Below are 21,519 nucleotides of genomic sequence, written 5' to 3' on the forward strand. Positions count from 1 at the left end.
CGGAGAAAGTTACAATCCAATCCAATGGCAAGAAGTTGAAGCTAGATAAATTCAGACTGGAAATAAGGCATACATTTTTAATGGTGAGAGTAATCAGCCATTGGAACAATTTACCAGAGGTCATGGTGGATTCTCCATCACTGACATTTTTTAAAATCAAGATTGGATGTGTGTCTAAAAGATATGCTCTAGGAATTATTTGGGGGGGAAGTTCTATGATCTGTGTTATAAAGCACATCAGACATTGTCCCTCTGGCTTTGCAATCTATAAATCTAAGAACATATGTTAGAAAATAATGTACAGTCTAACTTAAGTATATATTTAGCACTTACAGAGAGCTTATAGTGCGTCACAAAAATTTTTGAACTCGCATGTAAAATTACTTTGGACCAAATATAGCTCTGAATTAAAATAGTGTAAAAACATTCCACTCAATGGAGTTACTCCAAAATTACACCAGTGCAACTCAAATACTAATGTTGCTCTTTGTCTATATAAGCTTTATATAACAAATTGAATTCTATATACTGTAGCATTATGTATCTAAATTTTACAATTCATAAAATTAAAATCTGGAGTTCTAAATACTTTGCATATTTTTACGTGGAAGCCTTATTCATCAGTCATTTAATCTGACAGAATTTAATCCTTTCTTCCTTCCTAATGGCAGTATTTTTCTTTAGAATGTCAGAGGATGTTAACTGCATGGCATAATGAATGTCAACATCAAGGCAAAAATATATTGTAGAGTAATCCACAAAAATGTTTGCTTTCCCTTACATGAAAGGCATATTTTTCATTCTCATGCTGCCTTCTAGCAGACACAAATATAGGCCCAACAATGTAACTGAATCGTGATTCAAAGCAAGGTTCAAGAAAGAAGTCAGTTCAAGAATCTTTTTCTTTTACAAATGGAGAAATTTAGCCTACTTTGTTAAAGTTCAGGAAAAGGCAAGACAGCATTCCCAGAACCAATACTGTTCAAAATCTATCCCTGTACTTAGATTTCAAGGTAGTTACTTCTCTTTTCCTATTTAACCCTAGAATTTTTTGTTTATAAGTGTTTTCACATTTCTATTCTCAAGTGGCACAAGGTATTTCTTGTATGATCAGATTTAGCAGATAGAAAGTTAAAGTTGGTTGCCCCCATCAAGGAAAACAATACTTAATGCAAAAACAAAAACAGAATTTGCAGAAGGAAAAAAAAAAAAAAACTGTTTTCCAAATGGATAAAAAGAATTGCATTTCAAGATTCAGAATCTGCACTTACTCTTCACCCCTTTCTTCCCCTTTCGTTCCTTCTTGTACTGTTCCTTCAGTTTACTTATTAGTCCCTGGTCTACATCCCAAACCTCAGCAGTTGGGGACAGGTCATCTTTGTCTACATGCAGCATATTATTAAAAGAAAAAAAATCAGCAGTTGGCAATGCAAGCTGTTGGTGATTGACTGTTATAGCTCAACGTAATCATGAATAAAAATTTCTTAGGTTATACTTGAAAATATTTTAAAGGTGCAGTCTCAGTTTGTCAGTTACAGTTTACAAAGTATTAATCCCATTCTATACAGTTTTCACTAAACTATTTACTATAATTACGTCTGAATATTATTTCATGCTAATTTTTGTTACCAATGAGAAAACAATTTGCGTTTTTTCTTTAAATAGCTGTTCGTGTTGAATAATGGATAGACACTACTAAATACACAAAGGTAGCTAACGTACTTAAGATTACTGCATCTTTAGAAAGCCAGTGTTAGGAATTATTCATCCAACTTGGAATAAGCAAATAAATATATTTCATGCTGTACAACTCATGAAAGTGCAAGCTGAGTATGTCAGTGTCATTTTGTTCATGAAAAAAACCAACATGCATCCTCTCACACACTAATCCTACATGCACAAGATAGGGCTTTACCAATTAAAGGGTATGATGCATAAATGTTACCAGAAAGACACACACAATTTCACATACATTTTATATTAAGGTTAATAAAGAACATTCACAAAAGTGAAGACAGTTTGACATCCTCATTCTGATCTTTAATTACAATTAGTAGAAACCCAAGACTCCATTATATATATTTTTTAAAGCTCATCATTTCTTTTTTGAAACAACACAGCAAATTTGTATCAGCTAAATAAAAGGAAACCCCTGCTATTGTTAACCAACCATCACAAATCCCTATTTAGTTGGAAATCTGATTAGGAAAAGAAAGAAAAATTACTGCTAAGTTAAAGTAAATGTAATTTTGAAATTAGGACTTTTACATAAAGTAAAGTTGAAAAAAAAATTATGTAAAACAAAAGGCAAATGAACTTGGCCTGCATTTTTCTTAAATCTTGTGTGTTCTCCTTTATTATTGAAGGTATTCTGGTTAAAACTTTCTCTCCCACAAAACCAAGCAGGATTTGGGGGGCGGCGCTAATTCTTGTAATTAATCATGTTTATATCAGTGTTTCCACAGAATGATTCTGATGTCACAAATTCATCATCTCATTTCTGGGTTAGATGTTCAAATGTTCAAAAGCAGCAGTACACGGTAGAGGTAGGGCAGAGTAGTTGCTTAAAAAAAAAAGTATAATAAATAGCTTACGTCACACATTTTCAAAGGTTTCCTCAACATTAAAGTCCTCAAGTTACACATGATACAGAGACAACATTTAGGGACTTGACGTTTAGGATTTTACAAAATATTTTTTAAAACAGAAGACCAGTAAATTGTTAATCATTCTAAATACAACCAATTCCCTGCACTGTTTTTTGTAATCAAAATATTACAGGCTAGCACTGAAATAGTGCAGAAAATCTTGACAGTTAAAGTAACTAGTTCATTAGTCGGTCCTCATTTAACCAGAAAGGGTAGTCTTTTGGTTAAGATACCAAACTTGGACTCATAAAATGTGGGTTCTGTTCATGCCTCTGTCCAGATTTCCTCAGGTGACAAATTTAATCTCTGAGCCTCAGTTTACCTTTTATAAATAGAGAATAGCTCCTTAACTCACAGGGATAGGATATATTCATGCATGTACCTGTGGTATTTAGATATTATAGTGATATGCCCCTTAAGAATCTTATAAATGTGTTTTGCACATTTACTTGCTCCATTTCTCTCTGACTGGACAAAACCAATGTTTGGTAGATTTTTATTATTTTATTTTCCTTACAGGAAATTGTGGAAATATTTTAATCTGACATTCTCCATCCCTTTGAAGGCTGTGTACATTTATTTTTCTTCTTCTTTGTTTAATATAGTTTGAATTTTCTCATCTTTCATGGTTTTGAAGGTCAGCCATTAGCAAAATTTGTTGCATGAAAGGTGGCTGCAAACCCCAATATGCGGTAACTATAAGACTAAACACATACATAAAAGGCAACAATGTTTGCACATATGTAAGTATGTTCATGAAAAACTGCTACAGGGAGATGAAGCCAGTGGCTGGTTTTCAGTAGTCTCCTTTGAGAAAGATATAACTTGAATATAGCTGCCAACTTGTTGATCAAATGTCAAAAGCTATGGATCTTTGCAGTTAATCTATACTGAGAATTATAAAAATAATTAAAAGTAACTAAGAAAGTTAGTTAAAATGTCCACTCAAAACTGGAGTGACAGCAAAGCAAGACCTGGTCGTAGGTCTGGAGACCTGCACACAGGAAACAAGTTAGAAATCTGAGAAAGCAGTACAATAAAGAAATAAGTTTTATTCACTAGAAATTAATTTACATACATAGGGCATACAAACAACTGGATTTGTACATGTCCAACTAATGAAACAAAACAAAGAATAAACGATGCTATGAGGGAAACAAATTAAAGCAGCAAGGAGGATGGGGATAAAAGTAAAATAAACAGCAAAAAAATTAAGGTTGCATGAAAACTAGCATGAAGAGGGATACAAGAGAAACAAATGGAACTGAGCTTCTGTAAAAGTCAAGTTAAACTTCATAATTTGACCCATATGCAGAATATAGCCTATAAATATAATGTATAAATTAGCCTATTCTATATGCAAATGTAAGACGCTTAAAGGAAAAATAGGCAGAAGCATTTGTGCAAAGGAAAAGAACGATTTAAACAGGCAAAACTCAAATCTGCCTCAGATTGGTGCTGAAGTAGATTGTTTAGAAGAAATAGACAAGACAAGTAAAGGAAGAGATGGCATTGTTTTACACAATGCTAATATTTGGGAAGGAAAAAAACCCTTGGAATTCCTAGGAATCACTATGGACTCCCAACAGAATCACTCTGGAGATTGGGGAGGCTTCAGGGACTATTAGCTTAAAAAAAGGTCTAATAAGGTTATGCAAGGTATTTATAAGGCTAAAAAATGTAAATCTGTTCATGGTAATCTATAGTCATAGACAGTACTAAAGTGGGACCACATTTGAAATACTGTAATCCAATTCGGATACACCATGAGGCATTTAACCTTTATGACCTTTAACCTTTGTGCAAAATAAAACTAAAGTTGAAATCTTGAATATTTTAAGACCACGAAAGAAAATGTATGTTTATTCAATCCCAAGAACTCAGGATTTAATCAATCCTCAATTATTTCAGTTAAATAAAAAAGAACTACATTGAAGTCAATGGAGTTACATTAGTATAAAACTGGTGTAATGTGCAACTGGAATCAACTCCAGCAAAGGAGAAAGTTTGCGTACACAATTCGAAAGATACATATTAAGGAGAAAATTGTCTGAGGTAGCAATAATCTGCCTACATCCAGTTGAGGGGAGAGCAGATACATGGTTTTGGATTAAACGGAAGACTAAAATTATAATCCTTATATAATGTTACGGGCAAAAACACTACAACAATGGAGTACCAAATTAGAATATCTTTAAAATACAGCACCAGTTAACAACAGAAACAGTGCACCAGTCACAACACTAATAAAATGTCTGAGATAAAAAAGCTGTAGTACGAAGGCGTAGCAAAAGTTCCATAATGTACAACAGAATCCAGTAATTTGGGACTAAGGTATATCATGTCAAAGTTAAAACGCTACATTCCAAGAAATTACACAGAATACTGACAATGTGCACTTGATGTTTGGTCTTTGGTTTTGTGCTGCAATAAAGGATCTGTTTTATGTTGGTATAAAATAATTAAAATGTACAACTTGCTCCATGTATTTTCTTAAATGTACCGTGTAGTCATGTATAATTATGTATTGATGTAAAACTTCAGACCATTAAGTTGGAATATCAGTTCAATACCTAGACAGACTACAGAAATTCAACTGTTTTACGATTACTCCATATAAAGACATTTTATTTTCTCCTCCTTAAAATAATGAGGGGTTAAGATAGCTTGTCTCCTCAAGCAGCAACAATTCAGAATGCCCACCAAGTAAAGCACTTAGACCAACTAGATTAAATAAAATTCTAAATCTACCACTAAGGAGGTTAAGGAAATAAATCTGATAAGTTAATTGTTGTGTTCTGTTCTTTTAAAAATGCAGTGAATTTTAGTGTTTATGAAAAGAAAAGAACACACTAAAAATATGGCACATTAGACAAGTATTGTGTAAACTTTCCCAAGCAGCCCCTCTATTATATACTATAATTCTGCAAACCGTACCTCTAACACTGTTACTTTAGTCCTGGGCCTTACCTGAGTAAAGATTGTCAATCGTGTTTAAGTGTGAGGTGGTTTTACCAACTAAAAATTACAGATCGCACATTCAATTAGGCAATAACTGATGGATATTTGGAGCCTCAATTAACCCCAGTCTTCCTTACTCCCCATTTCTTTAAAAAAATAACCACACAAGTTTCAAACATTTTTGAATGACATTTTTTGAGAGACATTTAGTGCTTTTTATATCACATGGAACTGTTTAGCAATCTTACTTCATTGTCTAAACAAAATCTCAACTAGCAGTATAAAGATTACCAATTTTCTGATTTTATTAATAAAGACTATATTAGCAGTCAGCTTCTGAAAATCTATACAAGAAATAATGTAATTATAGGTTTAATTTTATAATTCTTCTAGTCCATATAACAGAAATTAATTTAACACAGGCCTCAACACAAATTAAAGCTCCAGACCATAACCAAATCTAAAATCTAGATTTGGCAAAAAGTTGATCCCAAAATCCAAAAGATGGATTTTAGGGGTTATCAGGAATATAGACCAGGAGAGGCAAAAAATATGGAAGATGGAAAAAAACCTCTCCTCAACAGCAAAACAAAGATGAATTTGAAATAAATTAACCACAGTCTAATTGTTAGCATTATGGTGTGTGAGGATAAAATTTGTAATGCCCAACACATCCTAGTTATCATCTCCTACTTTGCCAGCATCTAATCATCACAAGCATCCACACATCCATTCTGTCTTAAACAGCACATATTATAGCTCATAAGTGTATTGTTATGAACAATGTTCAAATAGTGCTAAACATATGTTAGTATTAGCGTCTTACCCCATTCTGTCCCATCCCCTGAACTTCTTGCTTCTCCAGCTCCTTCTCCATCTTCTGCTGTTACTAAAAAATCAAATTCTTTCAGAGCTTCTTCAGTATCAGGGTCATCCGTAAGGTCTGCAGCTAAACCTTCATTACCAATCTGCAAGTGAATAACAGAATATATATTCTGTGTTTTAAGAAGATTACGTCTATCACACAAGCAGACAAGTTTTCTGCCAGTAAGAAGAAACTCATCTAAAATATGAGTTGAGAATGGGCCAGGTCATTTTAAAGAGGACTTTTTTTTGCAAGGGAAGAATATTTTGAAGTATGAAGTGCAGAAAGCAAAGTACGTACAACTAGTCATAGTGTTATTTCAGCTTCTCCAGAATTTAAAGAAAAACCAAGCACCTGACAAGGCAGGATAAGAGGCTCACCTCAAGTCAAAGCTCTCATCTCCAGCTATTAAAGAAAAAGCAAGATACAATGCAGCAAGAGGGCCATCATGATGAAAAGTGCTTCAGTGACCAAAAAAAGAACATCAAGCTCTCCATCGCAATGACCATACACTCACATAAACTAATCCAACACTAACTAAATGACTAGTGAAGGTTTCGTGAAGAAACAGCAAAGTCCTATACAGGAGGCGCAACTTCACAAGAACATTAGGGATGGGAGGAAAAAAAACAATCTCCATCTGCGAAGCTGGCATAAAACCTGCACCTCCGATGAATGTTCTCCCCAGCCCACCATAAAGCATTTAGTTTCTTCTCCTTACAAATAATCCTTGCTTTTCCAGAACTTCTTCAGGATACACCTTTTCTTACACAGCACCCTCCATTATATAGGCTCCACAAAACAAACAAATCACCATCTAACCGAGAAGCAGATGAGATTCTTGGGAGCTCATCACTGCAGCTCCATGATCAGATGAGAGTTCTTGCTAAATCAAGTAACCATCCCTAACAGGACAGAGTATACTGCCTTTGCATTACTCCTAGCTGGCTGAGATAGTGAAACTGAGAATAGGAAATATACTTGGATCTACACAGAGAACACTACCACAAAGGTCGCCAAGCCAGTTATTAACATACAATCTTAAAAATGGCAAAAAGAGAGAAAGCTCTAAAAAGCTAGGTCTGTGAGGAGGAATGAAATACAAAATTATTCCATCTCTAAGTGCTGGCAGCAAACCAAAACCAGAATAAGACTTTGGTAGCAATCTTAGTTATTGTACTCACATCTACTCACAAGGATGTTATGAGCACTAATTACCTCATGTTTAAAACATTTTGAAGATGAAAAAACACTATTATAAGGAGCTACACCAAAACATGCTGATACCACATGTTCACTTACATATCATACAGATAAAGTAGGGTACCTATTTCAGCGTAATTTATTCAGGTCTATTTGAAACATGGGCTTCCACCAGGCTATATTTTATAAGCACTGCTTTCAATATGTCAGATGTACATGACCAAAAGGCAACAGTAAAAGCTCTTTACTTTGTGCTTTTTATTTATCCGAAGCTTTTCTTTTCCTTCTGCAATATCTTCTATCATGTCATTCTCTTCTTCTTCATCACTATCATCTGCATTTTCTAAGAAATTAAATGTTTCAAGAACATCACCAGAGTTCCTACAAAAAAACAAAAAAACAAAAAGCCTATAGTGGTCAAATTTACTAGCTGACTTACAGTGAAGGGATTTAGGGGATTAAGTCAAATATAACTCTATCATCTAACTTTTAGAAAGTTTTTAAAAAGTTTTAAAAAGTCAAAAAAATTCCAGGAAAACTCTGTCCATCTAAATCTATAGGATGACTCAAAATTGAAAAGCACCACTCAACATGTATGGAAGAATTTAAAAACAATACTTTATGTTAATAACACCAACTTAAATTATTAAAGCTGAAACAAAAATCTAATGTTCACATAATGCACTACTTATTTTCACAGTACAAGCTGATATATCTGAAAAATATGATTAGTGATGATCAGTTATGCTTATAGACTCCTTATATGTTAATCAGTTTACTTTCAGGTTCTTGTGAACTCACATAGTCAGTTATATCATCCAAATATTGCAGCTAACGTGCCACTGATCAGATAATTTTTTTTAGGACCTGAAGCTTATATGAGCCTAACCGGTTTCTCACTACTTGCATAACGTAGCTGTCTGAATTAATAAGTGAAATAGCATATTAATAATATAAGTAGGGTATGTTAGCCAACTATCAAGCATATCACAATTTTACATCTCTGCCTACCTTTTGATTTCCTGTCCCTTTTGCTTAGATGAAGGAGATTCACCTCCATTAAGGATCTGTTCTAAGTTCTTAGTCTCCACTGAGCCATTTGGTTCTGAACTGGAGAGCCCAAGTAAAGACCTTACCCTCTGGGACCGTACATCCAATATTGTGTCCGTGTAACCTACTTCCTGAAGATACCTAGGTTGGTTGTGAAAAGAGAAAGAACAGAAAAATACATTTATAAGAAAGAGAAAGGATCTAGGGTTCGTTGCTGAAAAATAAAATAAAAAAACTAAGGAGGAGATGGGAAGCTAACGGAGTTTATCATATAATTTACTGAAAGGACCCCTTCCACCCAAAATCCAGGTGTTCCACCTGTGGTTTACTTCTCATTTCATTTCCCAGGGTTTAAAGCAGTGACACAGCCAAAGATTCTCTCTGCTAGTACTGTTTCAAAGAAAAACGCAGTCTATATAGTCTTGCACACCGAACCAATATTTACCCATCTTGACTACATGAATTTCCAAGGCAAAGTGCAAACATGTAAATAATTTCTAAAGTTCCAGAAGAAAAACTGACTACAAATATAGATACTCAACTATATTACTTACTGTCTTAATAATTGCCTGCCTTGCTTCCAGGTCAGTTGACTATTTTGAGGTACTGTAGGAACCTCTGTCTCTTTGGTTTCTTCTGAAATGCAAGGAGATACACATTAATGTTGCTCATTTTACTCTGCCAATTTTAAAGACCACAGAGGGAAGTGAAGATTTCACTTAAACATTTTTAGACCCCACACAATTTTTCAGAGATCAGTGGTGTGTCTTCTGCTTAATGAGCCTAACGCTAGACTCAGATGGTGTCCTTTACAAATCCACATTCCACAACCTCATTGATGATCAGCAGATCACCATTAAACAGTTATAAATGTTTTGGAAGTGCTGAACTTGATTTAACCAATATCAAAAAGTCTCACACTGTTGCACATATTAGGACGTTTGTATATACCACTTAGTCTTTTTTCTACCGTTAGCTTACAACATAAGTTTTCTGGTACAAAGTTGACGAATTGCCATTATTCAGATAGCATCCCTTAAAAGGCTATTCAAAGTAATGTCAACTATTTCATTTCATTTTTTACATTACAGCAGCTGACCTGCTCTGGCTAATTAACTCCCTTATTCCTTAGGGGATTCTAAATACTACACAGAGCACTTAAGAAAAAGTCTCATTCTGATTCTCTATTCCATTATATTTAATGTCCATTAATTTAGTATAACAAAACTGGTTAGCAGAAACTTGATTTTTCTTAAAGGAACATAGTTGTAATTTTTTTTTTAACTTTAATAAATAAAAAACAAGAAATCACAATTTTTTACTAATACTGTTTAAATAAATTCCATTAACTTATATGTGGGGAAAACTAAGCTAAACTGTCATGAATACAATATTAAGGAATGCCACCACTTTTACTCTCCAGCAGCAACTGACACCTTGAACCCATTCCACTTTAACAGGTGTTCTATTATATCAGCCTATAAATCGTGGAGTAAAGAACTAAGAGGAATACTGATCTAGAGAGAATTCAGAAGTCAGACTTGTATGTCTTTTAGAGAAATGTTAATGAACACCAAGCCCATAACCTGGACAATATTTTATACTTTCAAGCAAGGAAGAAGTGCCTGAAGATGTGCCCATACTAAAAAAAAAAAGGGGAAAGAGAGAGAGAGAGAGAGAGAGACTGTCTAACCTGACACTTAGAGATTCATTGCCTAGATGACTTGTGGATATAACTGCATTTCCAGTTAGTAGCAAAGAGGAAGGCCAAACTTTATTTATAACATAGCGTCCCAAAGAATTGAATTTCAAGGAGGGGCCAGCCATGCAATAAAGGTCATCCTTACTTCTTAAACAACAGTCAAATTTAATCAAGGGAAAAGTCTTCCTCTAGTTTCAGATCTATAAGAGACAGAATTTGTGGAAATTTTAGTTATAAGCAACATATTGCCTATGTTGTGAAGTCTACTTCACTCCATGTGCCAATGTGGGCACACAGATTTGCATCAGGGCATTTCCTCTTGATCTGACACAAACCTGTCCATTTTTTAAAAATATGTAAAAAATTATGACTTTTTCAGGATAAAGCAAACAAATTTTTATTATACAATAACAGAGAACAAAAACATGTAGAATTTTCTACATATATAATGTTTATTCCATTGTTCAATTTTCTCCCTAGTTATCTCAAAGAAGTTTATTTTGCCAAGTAAATAAAAGAGTGCAATATCCCAATAGACACTGTAAGATCCTTCAAGGGCTGATGGTAGAAATAAGATAAACCAAAAACAAAAAAATTATTCATCTACTAAAACCTCTCTCAACATTTGGATCTTTCTGAAGGAGAGAAAGATAACGGAAGTAATAAAGGCTCAAATAAAACACTTGCCAAACACCAGTATATTCAGTAACACAGCTCCCTGGAACCAAACATCTGTTCTCAAAGAATTAAAAAATGGTTACCTAGCTTTCGTAACTGCTGTTCTTAGAGATGTGTTGCTCATGTCCATTCCATTCTAAGTGTGTGCACACCCATGTGCATGGTCGTCAGATTTTTGCCTTAACGGTATCCATAAGGTCTGCAGTGGCGTCTCCTTGAGTGCCGTGTTCATGTATCAGTATATCAGGCGCTACCGAACCTATGCCCTCTCAGTTCCTTCCTGACGGCGACTCCAACAGAGGGGCAGGTGGGTGGGTAACAGAATGGACATGAGCAATGCATCTCGAAGAACAGGTACGAGTTTTTTCCTTTGAGTGCTTGCTCATGCAGATTCCAGATTCCATTCTTAGTGATTCACAAGCAGTGCCAACGGAGGTGAGCTCGGAGTTTACAGTTTGGCAAGCTTGCAGCACTGCCCTGCCAAAGCCAGCATCGTCCCGGGCCTGCTGGGTCAGCACATAATGGAATGTAAATGTGTGGACAGATGACCAGGTAGCAGCTCTACAGATCTCTTGGATCAGCACCTGAGCCAAGAAGGCCGCTGATGACACCTGTGCTCTAGCTGAGTGCGCTTTGACTATCGTCGGTTGAGGCACACTTGTGAGCTCAATGCAGTATCAGATGGAGGCTGTGATCCAGGACGAAATCCTCTAAGCAGACACTGGGCAACCTTTCATCCTGTCTGCCACAGCAATGAAGAGTTGCGTTGACTTACTGAAAGGCCGTGTCCTGTTGATATAAAAGGCCAGTGCCCTCCGGATAGCCAGGGCATGCAACCTATGCTCCTCTTTGTAACTATGTGGCTTTGGAAAGAAGATCGGTAAGAAAATGTCCTGGCCGGTATGAAACTGGGAAACTACCTTGGGCGGGAATGGTGGGTGTGGCCGCAATTGGACCATGTCTTTGCAGAACACCGTATAGGCGGGTCCGACGTAAGCTCCCTGAGCTCAGACACTCTGCGAGCGGACGTAATTGCCACCAGGAATGCCACCTTCCAGGAGAGAGAAGGAGAAGAGAACAGAAAGCCAGAGGCTCAAATGGAGATCCCATGAGCCTCAACAGCACAAGGTTCAAATCCCCGGGAGGGACCAGATCCCGGGTAAAGATTCTCCAGACCTTTCAGGAATTGAGCTGTCATGTCGTGAGCAAAGATTGACCTGCCTTGGAACGGAAGGTGGAAAGTCGAAATAGCAGCCAGGTGGACCCTGATTGAAGACAGTGACAAGCCTTGGAGCTTGAGGTGCAGGAAATAGATCACCTGCAGGGAGGTATACTTGGCCCGGACACGCCGATCCCAGGCCCAGCACATAAGCCTTTTCCATTTTACCTGATAGATTGCTCTGGTGAAGGGCTTTCTGCTACCCAACAGGACCTGTTGCACTAGGGTCAAGCATTCCCACTCGTCTGCATTTAGCCATGCATCAGCCATGCAGTCAAGTACAGCGCCTCCAGGTTCGGGTGCAGGAGACTGCCGTGATTCTGAGACAGCAGGTCTGGCCAGAGAGGGAGTCACAGCGGCTCGGCTACCAAAAGGACCAGCGGCATGCTGAACCACTGCTGGTGAGGCCACTAGGGAGATAACGGGATAACCCTCACCCTGTCCTGCTTGATTTTCACTAGGACTCTGTGGATTAATAGACTGGCGGGAAGGCGTATATCAGGGCCCCTGACCACGGAAGTAGGAAAGCATATGACAGGGAACTCCTGTCCATCCCCTGGAGCGAACACAACAACATGTGGCATTTCCTGTTCTGGTGGGACACGAACAAGTACACCTGGGAAGTCCCCCACTTCTGGAAGATCATACTGGCCACCTCCGGATGGAGCACCACTCATGGCGATACAAGAAGGTTCTGCTGAGGCGATCTGCTAGCACATTCTTGGTGCCGGGCAGGTGTGCAGCTACCAGATGAATGGTATGCCACACACAGAAGTGCCAAAGGTTGAGAGCTTCTTGATATCGGAGCCAGGTCATCAGCACTCCTTTTCTGTTGATGTAATGCATCGTGGTAGTATTGTCTGCGAGTCCCTGCACCACTTTGCCCCTCAGGTGGGGCAAGAAGGCCTGGCAGGCCAGGCAAACTGCTCTGAGCTCCCTAATGTTGATGTGGAGGGACAGATCGTCCTGCACTCATCAGCCCTGGGTACTCAGCTTGCCCAGGTCTGAAGCATCAGCGATCAGGGTCAACGACGGGACAGGGTCGCAAAGGAGACTCCCTGAAATACTGACAGCCTCCAACCACCAATCCAGGGACTATAGGATGTGATCTAGCACCCTGACCACCCAGTCTAGATCACTCTGTTGGGGGTGTAGATCGAAGCTGGAGGTGGAGCTGGACATGACTGGCCACATGGCCGCCTGTAACTATGTGACCACATATGTGTAACATATGTTACAGGCGGCCATGTGGCCCAACAACTGCAGGCAGGTGTGAGCTGTGGTGAGCGGGCAGCTCCTCACATGAGAGATCAAATCAGACATGGCTGGAAAATGCGCCTCCGGGAAGAAGGCTCTGGCTTGCATGGAGTCGAGAACTGCTATAATGAACTATGCGTTGGACGAGCCCTAATGTGGATTTTTTCTCATTTATCAACAGACCTAGGTCGTGGCAGGTGGAACGCACCACATTGAGACTTCTCTGCACCTGGCTCTGGGACCTGTCCCTGATGAGCCAGTCATCGAGGTATGGGAACACCTGGACACCTCAACATCTGATGTAAGCGGCCACTGGTGCCAGACATTTGGTAAAAACCCTTGGAGCCGATGAGAGGCCAAAAGGGGAGCGCCGTGAATTGGAAATGGCGTTCGCCCACTATAAACTGGAGGAAATGTTGTAACTTTGGAATATGGAGGTGTGAAAATAGGAATCCTTCAAGTCGAGGGCAGCGTACCAGTCTCCTGGATCCAGGGAGACCATACAAAATTTCAACTTTTTGAGAGACTTGTTGAGGTATCACAGGTCCAGAATAGGGACGACGACGATGATTGCACCATTGGGGGAGGTTCCAGGGCTTCTTCACGGTGGTGCATTCTTGATATGGGGATGAACTGGGCTTCCGTGCCTGAGAAATCCCCTTCTGGTGACCACAGTGGGGCCATCAACACCTGGCTGTGATTGCTGGCCATTGCTGTTAGGGACTGGTGCCAGAGCAAGGTGATCAGTGCCAGTATCAAGGGGACCAGAGATGCGATGGGGAGCACTCCCACGATGCGGGCAACCGGGACCTGCGCCTAGAAGACTATCTGCAGGAGGGTGAGCGACGTAGGTAGTATGGCGACTGGCGTCTTGCTCTAGGCGATACACATCAAGATGGTGGCAACTGGGAATGTGGCACTAGTGACCAAGAATGAGCCCCAGGGCGTCCAGACTCCAGCGACCTGCAGCACGGAAGTGGAGAGCGCTGCTTTGTCTCAGGGAAATGGCGGCGCTCCACTGCCCTCTAGGGGTCTTCACATCTGACTTGCGCATGTGGGGAGCCTTTGCTGGTTCCTATGGCACATGCTGCATCAGCGGTGCGGGTGGAGGCCAATGCTCTCTTGGCGCCAGAGGAGCCTGCGAAGGTGTCTGGGCCGCCAGGGTTTTGGGTCCCAGGCCACTCCTGGGAGTCAGCGGTGGACCTTTCACAGGACTAAGAGCTCCGGTTGGAGGGGTGCAAGTGCACGGTTCTGGAGTGGCCAGACAGCCTGAAGCAGGTCCTTTGCCAATGGCCCATGGCCCTTTTTGCTCAGTGCTGGGGTTTTAGACTTCTTTTTGGGCATTGGCAACGGGGAACAGTGACGGATGCAGGGGGAACTTCATGAGGAGAGCCTGAAGCCAAATATCCCACTCTTTTTGTGTGCAGGGCCGGAATTTCTTATAAATTCAGCACTTGTCTCTAACGTGACTCCCCTAAGCACCTGAGGCAGCTGCTATGGGGGTCATTTACAGGCATAGGCTGTTGCAGTCTGCATGGCTTAAACCCAGGAGACTGGGGCACGCCCTGCCTGGGGCGAAGTCCCCGCTGGGACCCTAACTGTTAATTATTATGAATAAAACTATTTACAAGGCCCTACGTCTCAAAGACAATAGGCGAAAACAGCTAGCCCTTGCAATGCAAGGGAAGGCACTCCGAGTAACCACCACAGGTGGTAAAAAGGAACTGAAAGGGTGTAGGATCGGTGGCACCTGATATATCGATGCATGAGTGCTGCACTCAAGGGGGTACCACTGCCATCCCTACAGATACTGCTAAGGCAAAAATCTCTGACTACCACGCATGCGCACACCTAGAATAGAATCGTCATGAGCAAGCACTCGAAGAAGAACTTTCGTTATTAATGACTGCGCACATTATGGCAACTATTAAGAGTTGCATAAATAGCAAATCTTAAAAAAAAAAAGCAGATAGCAAAAGAATGAAAATAAACATGAAATTTACAAAAAAAAAGTTACCTGATTCAAAAGTTGGCATTTTCAGGTCACCTTGGTTCAGTTCTGTGCCATATTTTAATTTATGATATTTTGCCCTGAAAATTAAGCATAATCGGTATATAAAAAAGAAATAATTTCTTAAATTCAAACACCTCTTATTACAATTAAACAAACATGTTAAGATACAGAATATATATTTCAATACTTTTATTTAGATAATTACTGAAAAGTCATTGAACCATCGAGTCAAACATTTCAAAAACATGAAAGTGTGCTCATTTCTCATAACCACATATACCCCAAAATTTTATTAGTAAAGAAATTGTATTTGAGAACTTGTGTATTATTTATGAAGGATTTTATTTTATGTCAGTAGGTAAAAAGCTTTTCAGGCTGTTCAATCTAGTCAGGATGGATAAAGACAAGGATTTATTTTAAAAAAATTGAAACTTTAAAAATTTTAATATATTTTTCTTTTTAAAAATAACCTATTTAAAATTAAATTTTAAATTATGAAAACATGTCTTAGGGCCTGAATTTACTATAACCTATTAAAATAATTTAAATTAAACAAAAATCATAATATAAAATAGCACATTTCCTGACTAAGTATTAAAGAAAGTCAAACCACTGAACTGGTGGATGTCACTGACTAAGCATCTGGAAGCAGAGCTTGTTGACATGCTAAACTGGGTTTCAAGAGCAGTAGCCTCTTCTAAAGTTGCAGAAAGAATATTATCTTCACTTCAGTTTATTCAATTAGTTCAGTTCAATGACCACCCCCATTCCTGGTTCCCCAGCTCTACTTCCCTTTCTTCACAGTATCCTGCCGAGATCTTGAAATAGAAAAATCTACATGATCTGACATGACCATCTCCTTCCCCTTCCTATCATTCTCTCCTCCTTTCCTCCCAATACTGACATTGGAAGTTTCACACCAGTTCTCCAACTCTAATCCCTTCACATGGCCAAGTGACCTCAACACATCTAATCTTTCTTGGCTCTGTTCTTATCCCCTCTTTTTACCTCTTCCCTTAACTTTTCACTCTCTAATAACTTCCCATTGCAATACAAGCATGCATTATTCTCCAATCTCATCCCACTTGCCTCTCCAACTCTCCATCATCTCCTAAACATTAGATGTGCCATCTTCAATTCTGCCTGGAAGTTCCTTCCCTCCAATTCCATTCTATAGCCTTTCCAATCTGGCTTCTGCCTCATGCACTTCACTGAAAAAGCTCTCACTAAAGTCTCCGGGAAAATCTTGCTCAGACACTGCTGCCCTGGGCTTGAGCATGCCCAGTGCAGACACCATTTTTGGTAACTTAGCTGACAAATCTGAAGTCTCTACTGAGCATGTGTCAATTGTGATTTTTCAGGGTTTGTCTATACATGGAGTTATTCCAGAATAGCTATTCTGCTTTAAATTCACATCCTACCTTAATCAGATAACCTCCCTGTGTAGCAGACAAGCCCTGCAGAGGCTTATAATTTGACTAAATTGACCAAGTTGTCACAGGGATGGCAAAAAGCCCACTCCTGGCACAAGTGCAACTGCTCCTTACCCCGTGTCAAATTTCAAGTCCATGCTCCAAAACAGAGATGCTAGAGGTTTTCAATGAAGCCGTTTTAAGATTTTTTTTTTTTTAAACATATGAAAACAGTATTATGATTTTCTGAAACAGATGAACCATTTTAGATGAAACTTTCCAATAAATTCAGACACTGGGTGTGGAAAACTTTAGACCAAATGCTTAAAGTTAGGCAAAGTTATATGCAATTGAAAACTGGATCTTATAAGGGAAAGTGTCAGGCAACCTTAGCTATAAGTAGCACTACTGGCTCTGCCTATCTTTATCTGCAGTAAAACACAGAATCCTAAGCACCTCAACTTAAATCCTAAAAGGAACAAAGCCTTTCAGTTTATCTTTAAAATGTATTTGTAGAAACTTCTGAAATATTTAAAAAAATTTAATTAGTTGGAATTTCAGCTATTTTAAAGTTGTTTATTAAAGTGACTCAGTGGGTTTTGAAAGTTTTTTTACACTGGACTCTAACATGAGAAATTAAGCCTAGGCTTCAGAAATATCACATGTTGCATCTTTGGAATTTTAAAAACGTATTTGAGCTCTGGACTTACTTTTTCAAATAAAATTAACTGGTAAGATTTTAGATTTCTTGTAAATTATTTCACATTTCATAAAGAAAGCACATGATTAAAATACTGTGTATTTTACTGAATAATTTCTGAAAGTAATTTCTGAAAGCAAGTATCTTGGCTTAACTGCATTCCAATAAATTTATAAAAACAAAAGCAAATATCATGTAACAAGTTTGAAAGAAAAGACGGTTACTCACCGTTGTAACTGTTGTTCTTCGAGATGTGTTGCTCATATCCATTCCATTAGGTGTGCGCGTGCCACGTGCACGATCGTCGGAAGATTTTTACCCTAGCAACACCGGCGGGTCGGCTGTGGAGCCCCCTAGAGTGGCGCCTTCATGGCGCTGAATATATACCCCAGCCGACCCGGCGCCCCCTCAGTTCCTTCTTGCCGGCTACTCCGACAGTGGGGACGGGGGGCGGGTTTGGAATGGATATGAGCAACACATCTCGAAGAACAACAGTTACAACGGTGAGTAACCGTCTTTTCTTCTTCGAGTGCTTGCTCATATCCATTCCATTAGGTGACTCCCAAGCCCAACTTAGGTGGTGGGGTCGGAGTGAGACATTGCTGTGTGCAAAACCGCTGATCCGAAAGCAGCATCGTCTCTGGACTGCTGCACTAGTGCATAGTGAGCTGTAAATGTGTGGACTGATGACCAAACCGCTGCTCTACAAATGTCCTGAATCGGAACTTGTGCCAGGAAAGCCGTCGAGGAAGCCTGGGCCCTCGTGGAGTGAGCGGTGAGGTGCGGTGCTGAGTCACCTGCCAGGTCATAGCAAGTCCGGATGCAAGACGTAATCCAGGAGGATAGGCGTTGTGAGGAGACCGGTGAGCCTTTCATTCGGTCGGCCACTGCAACGAAGAGTTGCGTCGTCTTTCTAAAGTGCTTTGTGCGGTCAATATAGAAGGCCAGGGCCCTTCGTACGTCCAGGGAATGCAAACGTTGATCCTGGCGAGTGGCATGTGGTTTGGGATGAAAGACCGGGAGAAAGATGTCCTGGTTGATATGAAAGGGAGAAACCACCTTAGGGAGAAAGGCAGGATGTGGACGAAGCTGCACTTTATCCTTATGGAAAACTGTATAAGGGGGCTCGGATGTAAGCGCCCTGAGTTCAGAAACGCGCCTTGCTGAGGTGATGGCTACAAGGAAGGCTGTCTTCCAGGATAGGTACAAAAGAGAACAGGTGGCCAGTGGCTCGAATGGAGGACCTGTGAGCTTGGAGAGAACCAGGTTGAGGTCCCACGTCTGAACGGGCTGACGTTGTTGTGGGTACATCCGGTCTAAGCCCTTGAGGAATCTAACGACCATCGGGTTAGAGAATACCGAGGACGCGAGTTCCCCTGGGTGAAAGGCCGATATAGCGGCCAGGTGAACTCTAATTGAAGATATCGCCAACCCCTGCTGTTTTAGGGAGAGGAGATATTCCAAAATAAGGGGAATGGGTGCCTGCAACGGGGATGTGGCTCGTTGTTCGCACCAACAGGAGAACCGCTTCCATTTGGCCAGGTACGTGGTCCGTGTTGAGGGCTTCCTACTGCTCAGTAGAATCTGTTGTACAGAGTGCGAGCATTGCTGCTCTGCCTGGGTGAACCATGGAGCAGCCACGCCGTGAGGTGGAGTGATTGGAGGTCGGGGTGACGCAACCGGCCGTGGTCCTGAGAGATGAGATCCGGATCCAACGGAAGCGGGATCGGTGTCTGAACCGAGAGTTCCAACAGTGTGGTGTACCAATGTTGTCTTGGCCACGCAGGAGCGATCAGAATTACCTGTGCCTGGTCTCTGCGCAGTTTGAGCAGTACCTTGTGGACCAGAGGAAACGGAGGGAAGGCATAAAACAGGTGGTCTTTCCAGGGAAGCAGAAAGGCGTCCGAGAGGGAGCCCGGAGCTCGACCTTGTAGGGAGCAGAACACGTGGCACTTCCTGTTGTCTCGAGATGCAAACAGGTCTATCTGGGGAAACCCCCACCTCTGGAAGATGGAATGTATAATGTCCGGACGGATAGACCACTCGTGCGTTTGGAAGGACCTGCTGAGTCGGTCCGCTAGAGTGTTCTGGACTCCAGGGAGGAACGATGCCGTGAGATGGATTGAGTGGGCGATGCAGAAGTCCCACAGGCGAATGGCCTCTTGGCATAGAATTGACGAACGTGCTCCTCCTTGCTTGTTGATGTAGAACATGGCCGTGGTGTTGTCGATGAGAACTAACACACAGCGGCCACGTAGGAGATTGAGGAATGCCTGGCACGCCAGGCGTACCGCCATCAGTTCCCGAACATTGATGTGTAGGGCTAACTGGGATGCAGTCCACAGGCCCTGGGTATGGTGTTCGTTGAGATGGGCGCCCCACCCCAGAGATGACGCGTCTGTGACCAGGTGCAGGGAGGGTTGTGGGGCGTGAAATGGCATCCCCTCGCAGACTACAGTGTGATCTAGCCACCAGGTGAGGGAGGCCAGGACCGAGTTCGGGACCGTGACCACCATGTTCAGGCTGTCCCGATGTGGACGGTATATTGATGACACCCAGGTTTGAAGCGGGCGAAGTCGAAGTCTGGCATGCCTGGTTACGTACGTGCAGGAAGCCATGTGACCCAGCAGGGTAAGGCACGACCTCACCGTGGTAGTTGGGAAGGCCTTGAGCCCTTGAATGAGGTTCGTGATGGTGCCAAATCGGTTGTCTGGCAGGATGGCTTGTGCACGTCTGGAGTCTAGAACTGCGCCGATGAATTCTATTCTCTGGGTAGGTTCTAAAGTGGATTTGTCCTTGTTGAGTAGGATGCCCAACTTGTTGAATGTGTGCACTATTCTGTGGACGTGAGCTTGAACTTGCTCCTTGGTGCGACCGCGCACCAGCCAGTCGTCTAGGTACGGGAACACCTGTATCCCTTGCCGACGAAGGTACGCTGCCACGACAGCCATACATTTCGTGAACACCCTTGGGGCCGAGGATAGGCCGAAGGGAAGGACTGTAAATTGGTAGTGCACCGTGTTTACCACGAATCGCAGGAAGCGTCTGTGAGGTGGGTAAATTGAGATGTGAAAGTATGCGTCTTTCATGTCGAGGGCGGCGAACCAGTCTCCAGGATCGAGGGAAGGGATAATGGCCCCCAAAGAGACCATGCGGAACTTCAACTTTACTACGAATTTGTTGAGTCCGCGCAAGTCCAAGATGGGCCGCAGACCTCCTTTGGACTTGGGGATCAGGAAGTAACGGGAATAAAATCCCCTGCCCCTTAAGTCTATCGGAACCTCCTCTATGGCCCCCATGGCCAGGAGCGTAGAAACCTCCTGTATAAGAAGTTGCTCGTGAGAAGGGTCCCTGAAGAGGGACGGGGAAAGGGGGTGGGAGGGGGGGGATAGAAGAAAACTGGATAGCGTATCCCCTCTCCACCGTGCGGAGGACCCAACGGTCCGAAGTTATAAGGGACCAAGCACGGTGGAAGTGGGAGAGGCGATCCCGAAAGGAGGGAGCTGGATCCTGGGGGATGACTGGGGCGCCGTCCTCGACCGCACCTTCAAAAGTTCTGTCTAGGACCTGAAGGTGGTCTTGGTGGCCCTTGGTTCTGACCGGGTTGAGGGCCAGCCCATCTTCTCCTACCACCTCGCCCTCGCCTTCTGGCAGGGTCCTGTCTCTGACGAGGTGGAGGGGGGTAAAAACGTTGAGGCTGCGGCCTAAATGGTCTGCGCTGGGGACCCGCAACATGCATCCCCAAGGAGCGCATGATTGTCCTGGAGTCTTTGAGGCTCTGCAATCGAGAGTCCGTCTTCTCCGAGAACA

The 21,519-nt window shown here is 41.3% G+C and overlaps 1 protein-coding gene across 3 annotated transcripts in view; it reads right to left on the reverse strand.

The window, feature by feature from the left end:
- Positions 1-21,519, reverse strand: part of STRN3 (striatin 3) — a 105,559-nt gene that overhangs the window by 39,809 nt on the left and 44,231 nt on the right. For 2 of the 3 annotated variants that reach the window (XM_054028093.1, XM_054028091.1), the window contains exons 3-7: positions 15,601-15,674; positions 9,282-9,363; positions 8,689-8,868; positions 7,926-8,058; positions 6,436-6,577 (exon numbers count right to left, since the gene is read on the reverse strand). In XM_054028093.1, the coding sequence (XP_053884068.1) occupies positions 6,436-6,577; positions 7,926-8,058; positions 8,689-8,868; positions 9,282-9,363; positions 15,601-15,674 (611 nt within the window). Of the gene's footprint in view, positions 1-1,271; positions 1,383-6,435; positions 6,578-7,925; positions 8,059-8,688; positions 8,869-9,281; positions 9,364-15,600; positions 15,675-21,519 lie in introns of all 3 variants that reach the window. The other variant, XM_054028090.1, reaches the window with a different exon arrangement.

This window comes from Malaclemys terrapin, chromosome 4, assembly GCF_027887155.1.
Source record: "Malaclemys terrapin pileata isolate rMalTer1 chromosome 4, rMalTer1.hap1, whole genome shotgun sequence".
In the NCBI taxonomy this organism is placed as follows: domain Eukaryota; kingdom Metazoa; phylum Chordata; order Testudines; family Emydidae; genus Malaclemys; species Malaclemys terrapin.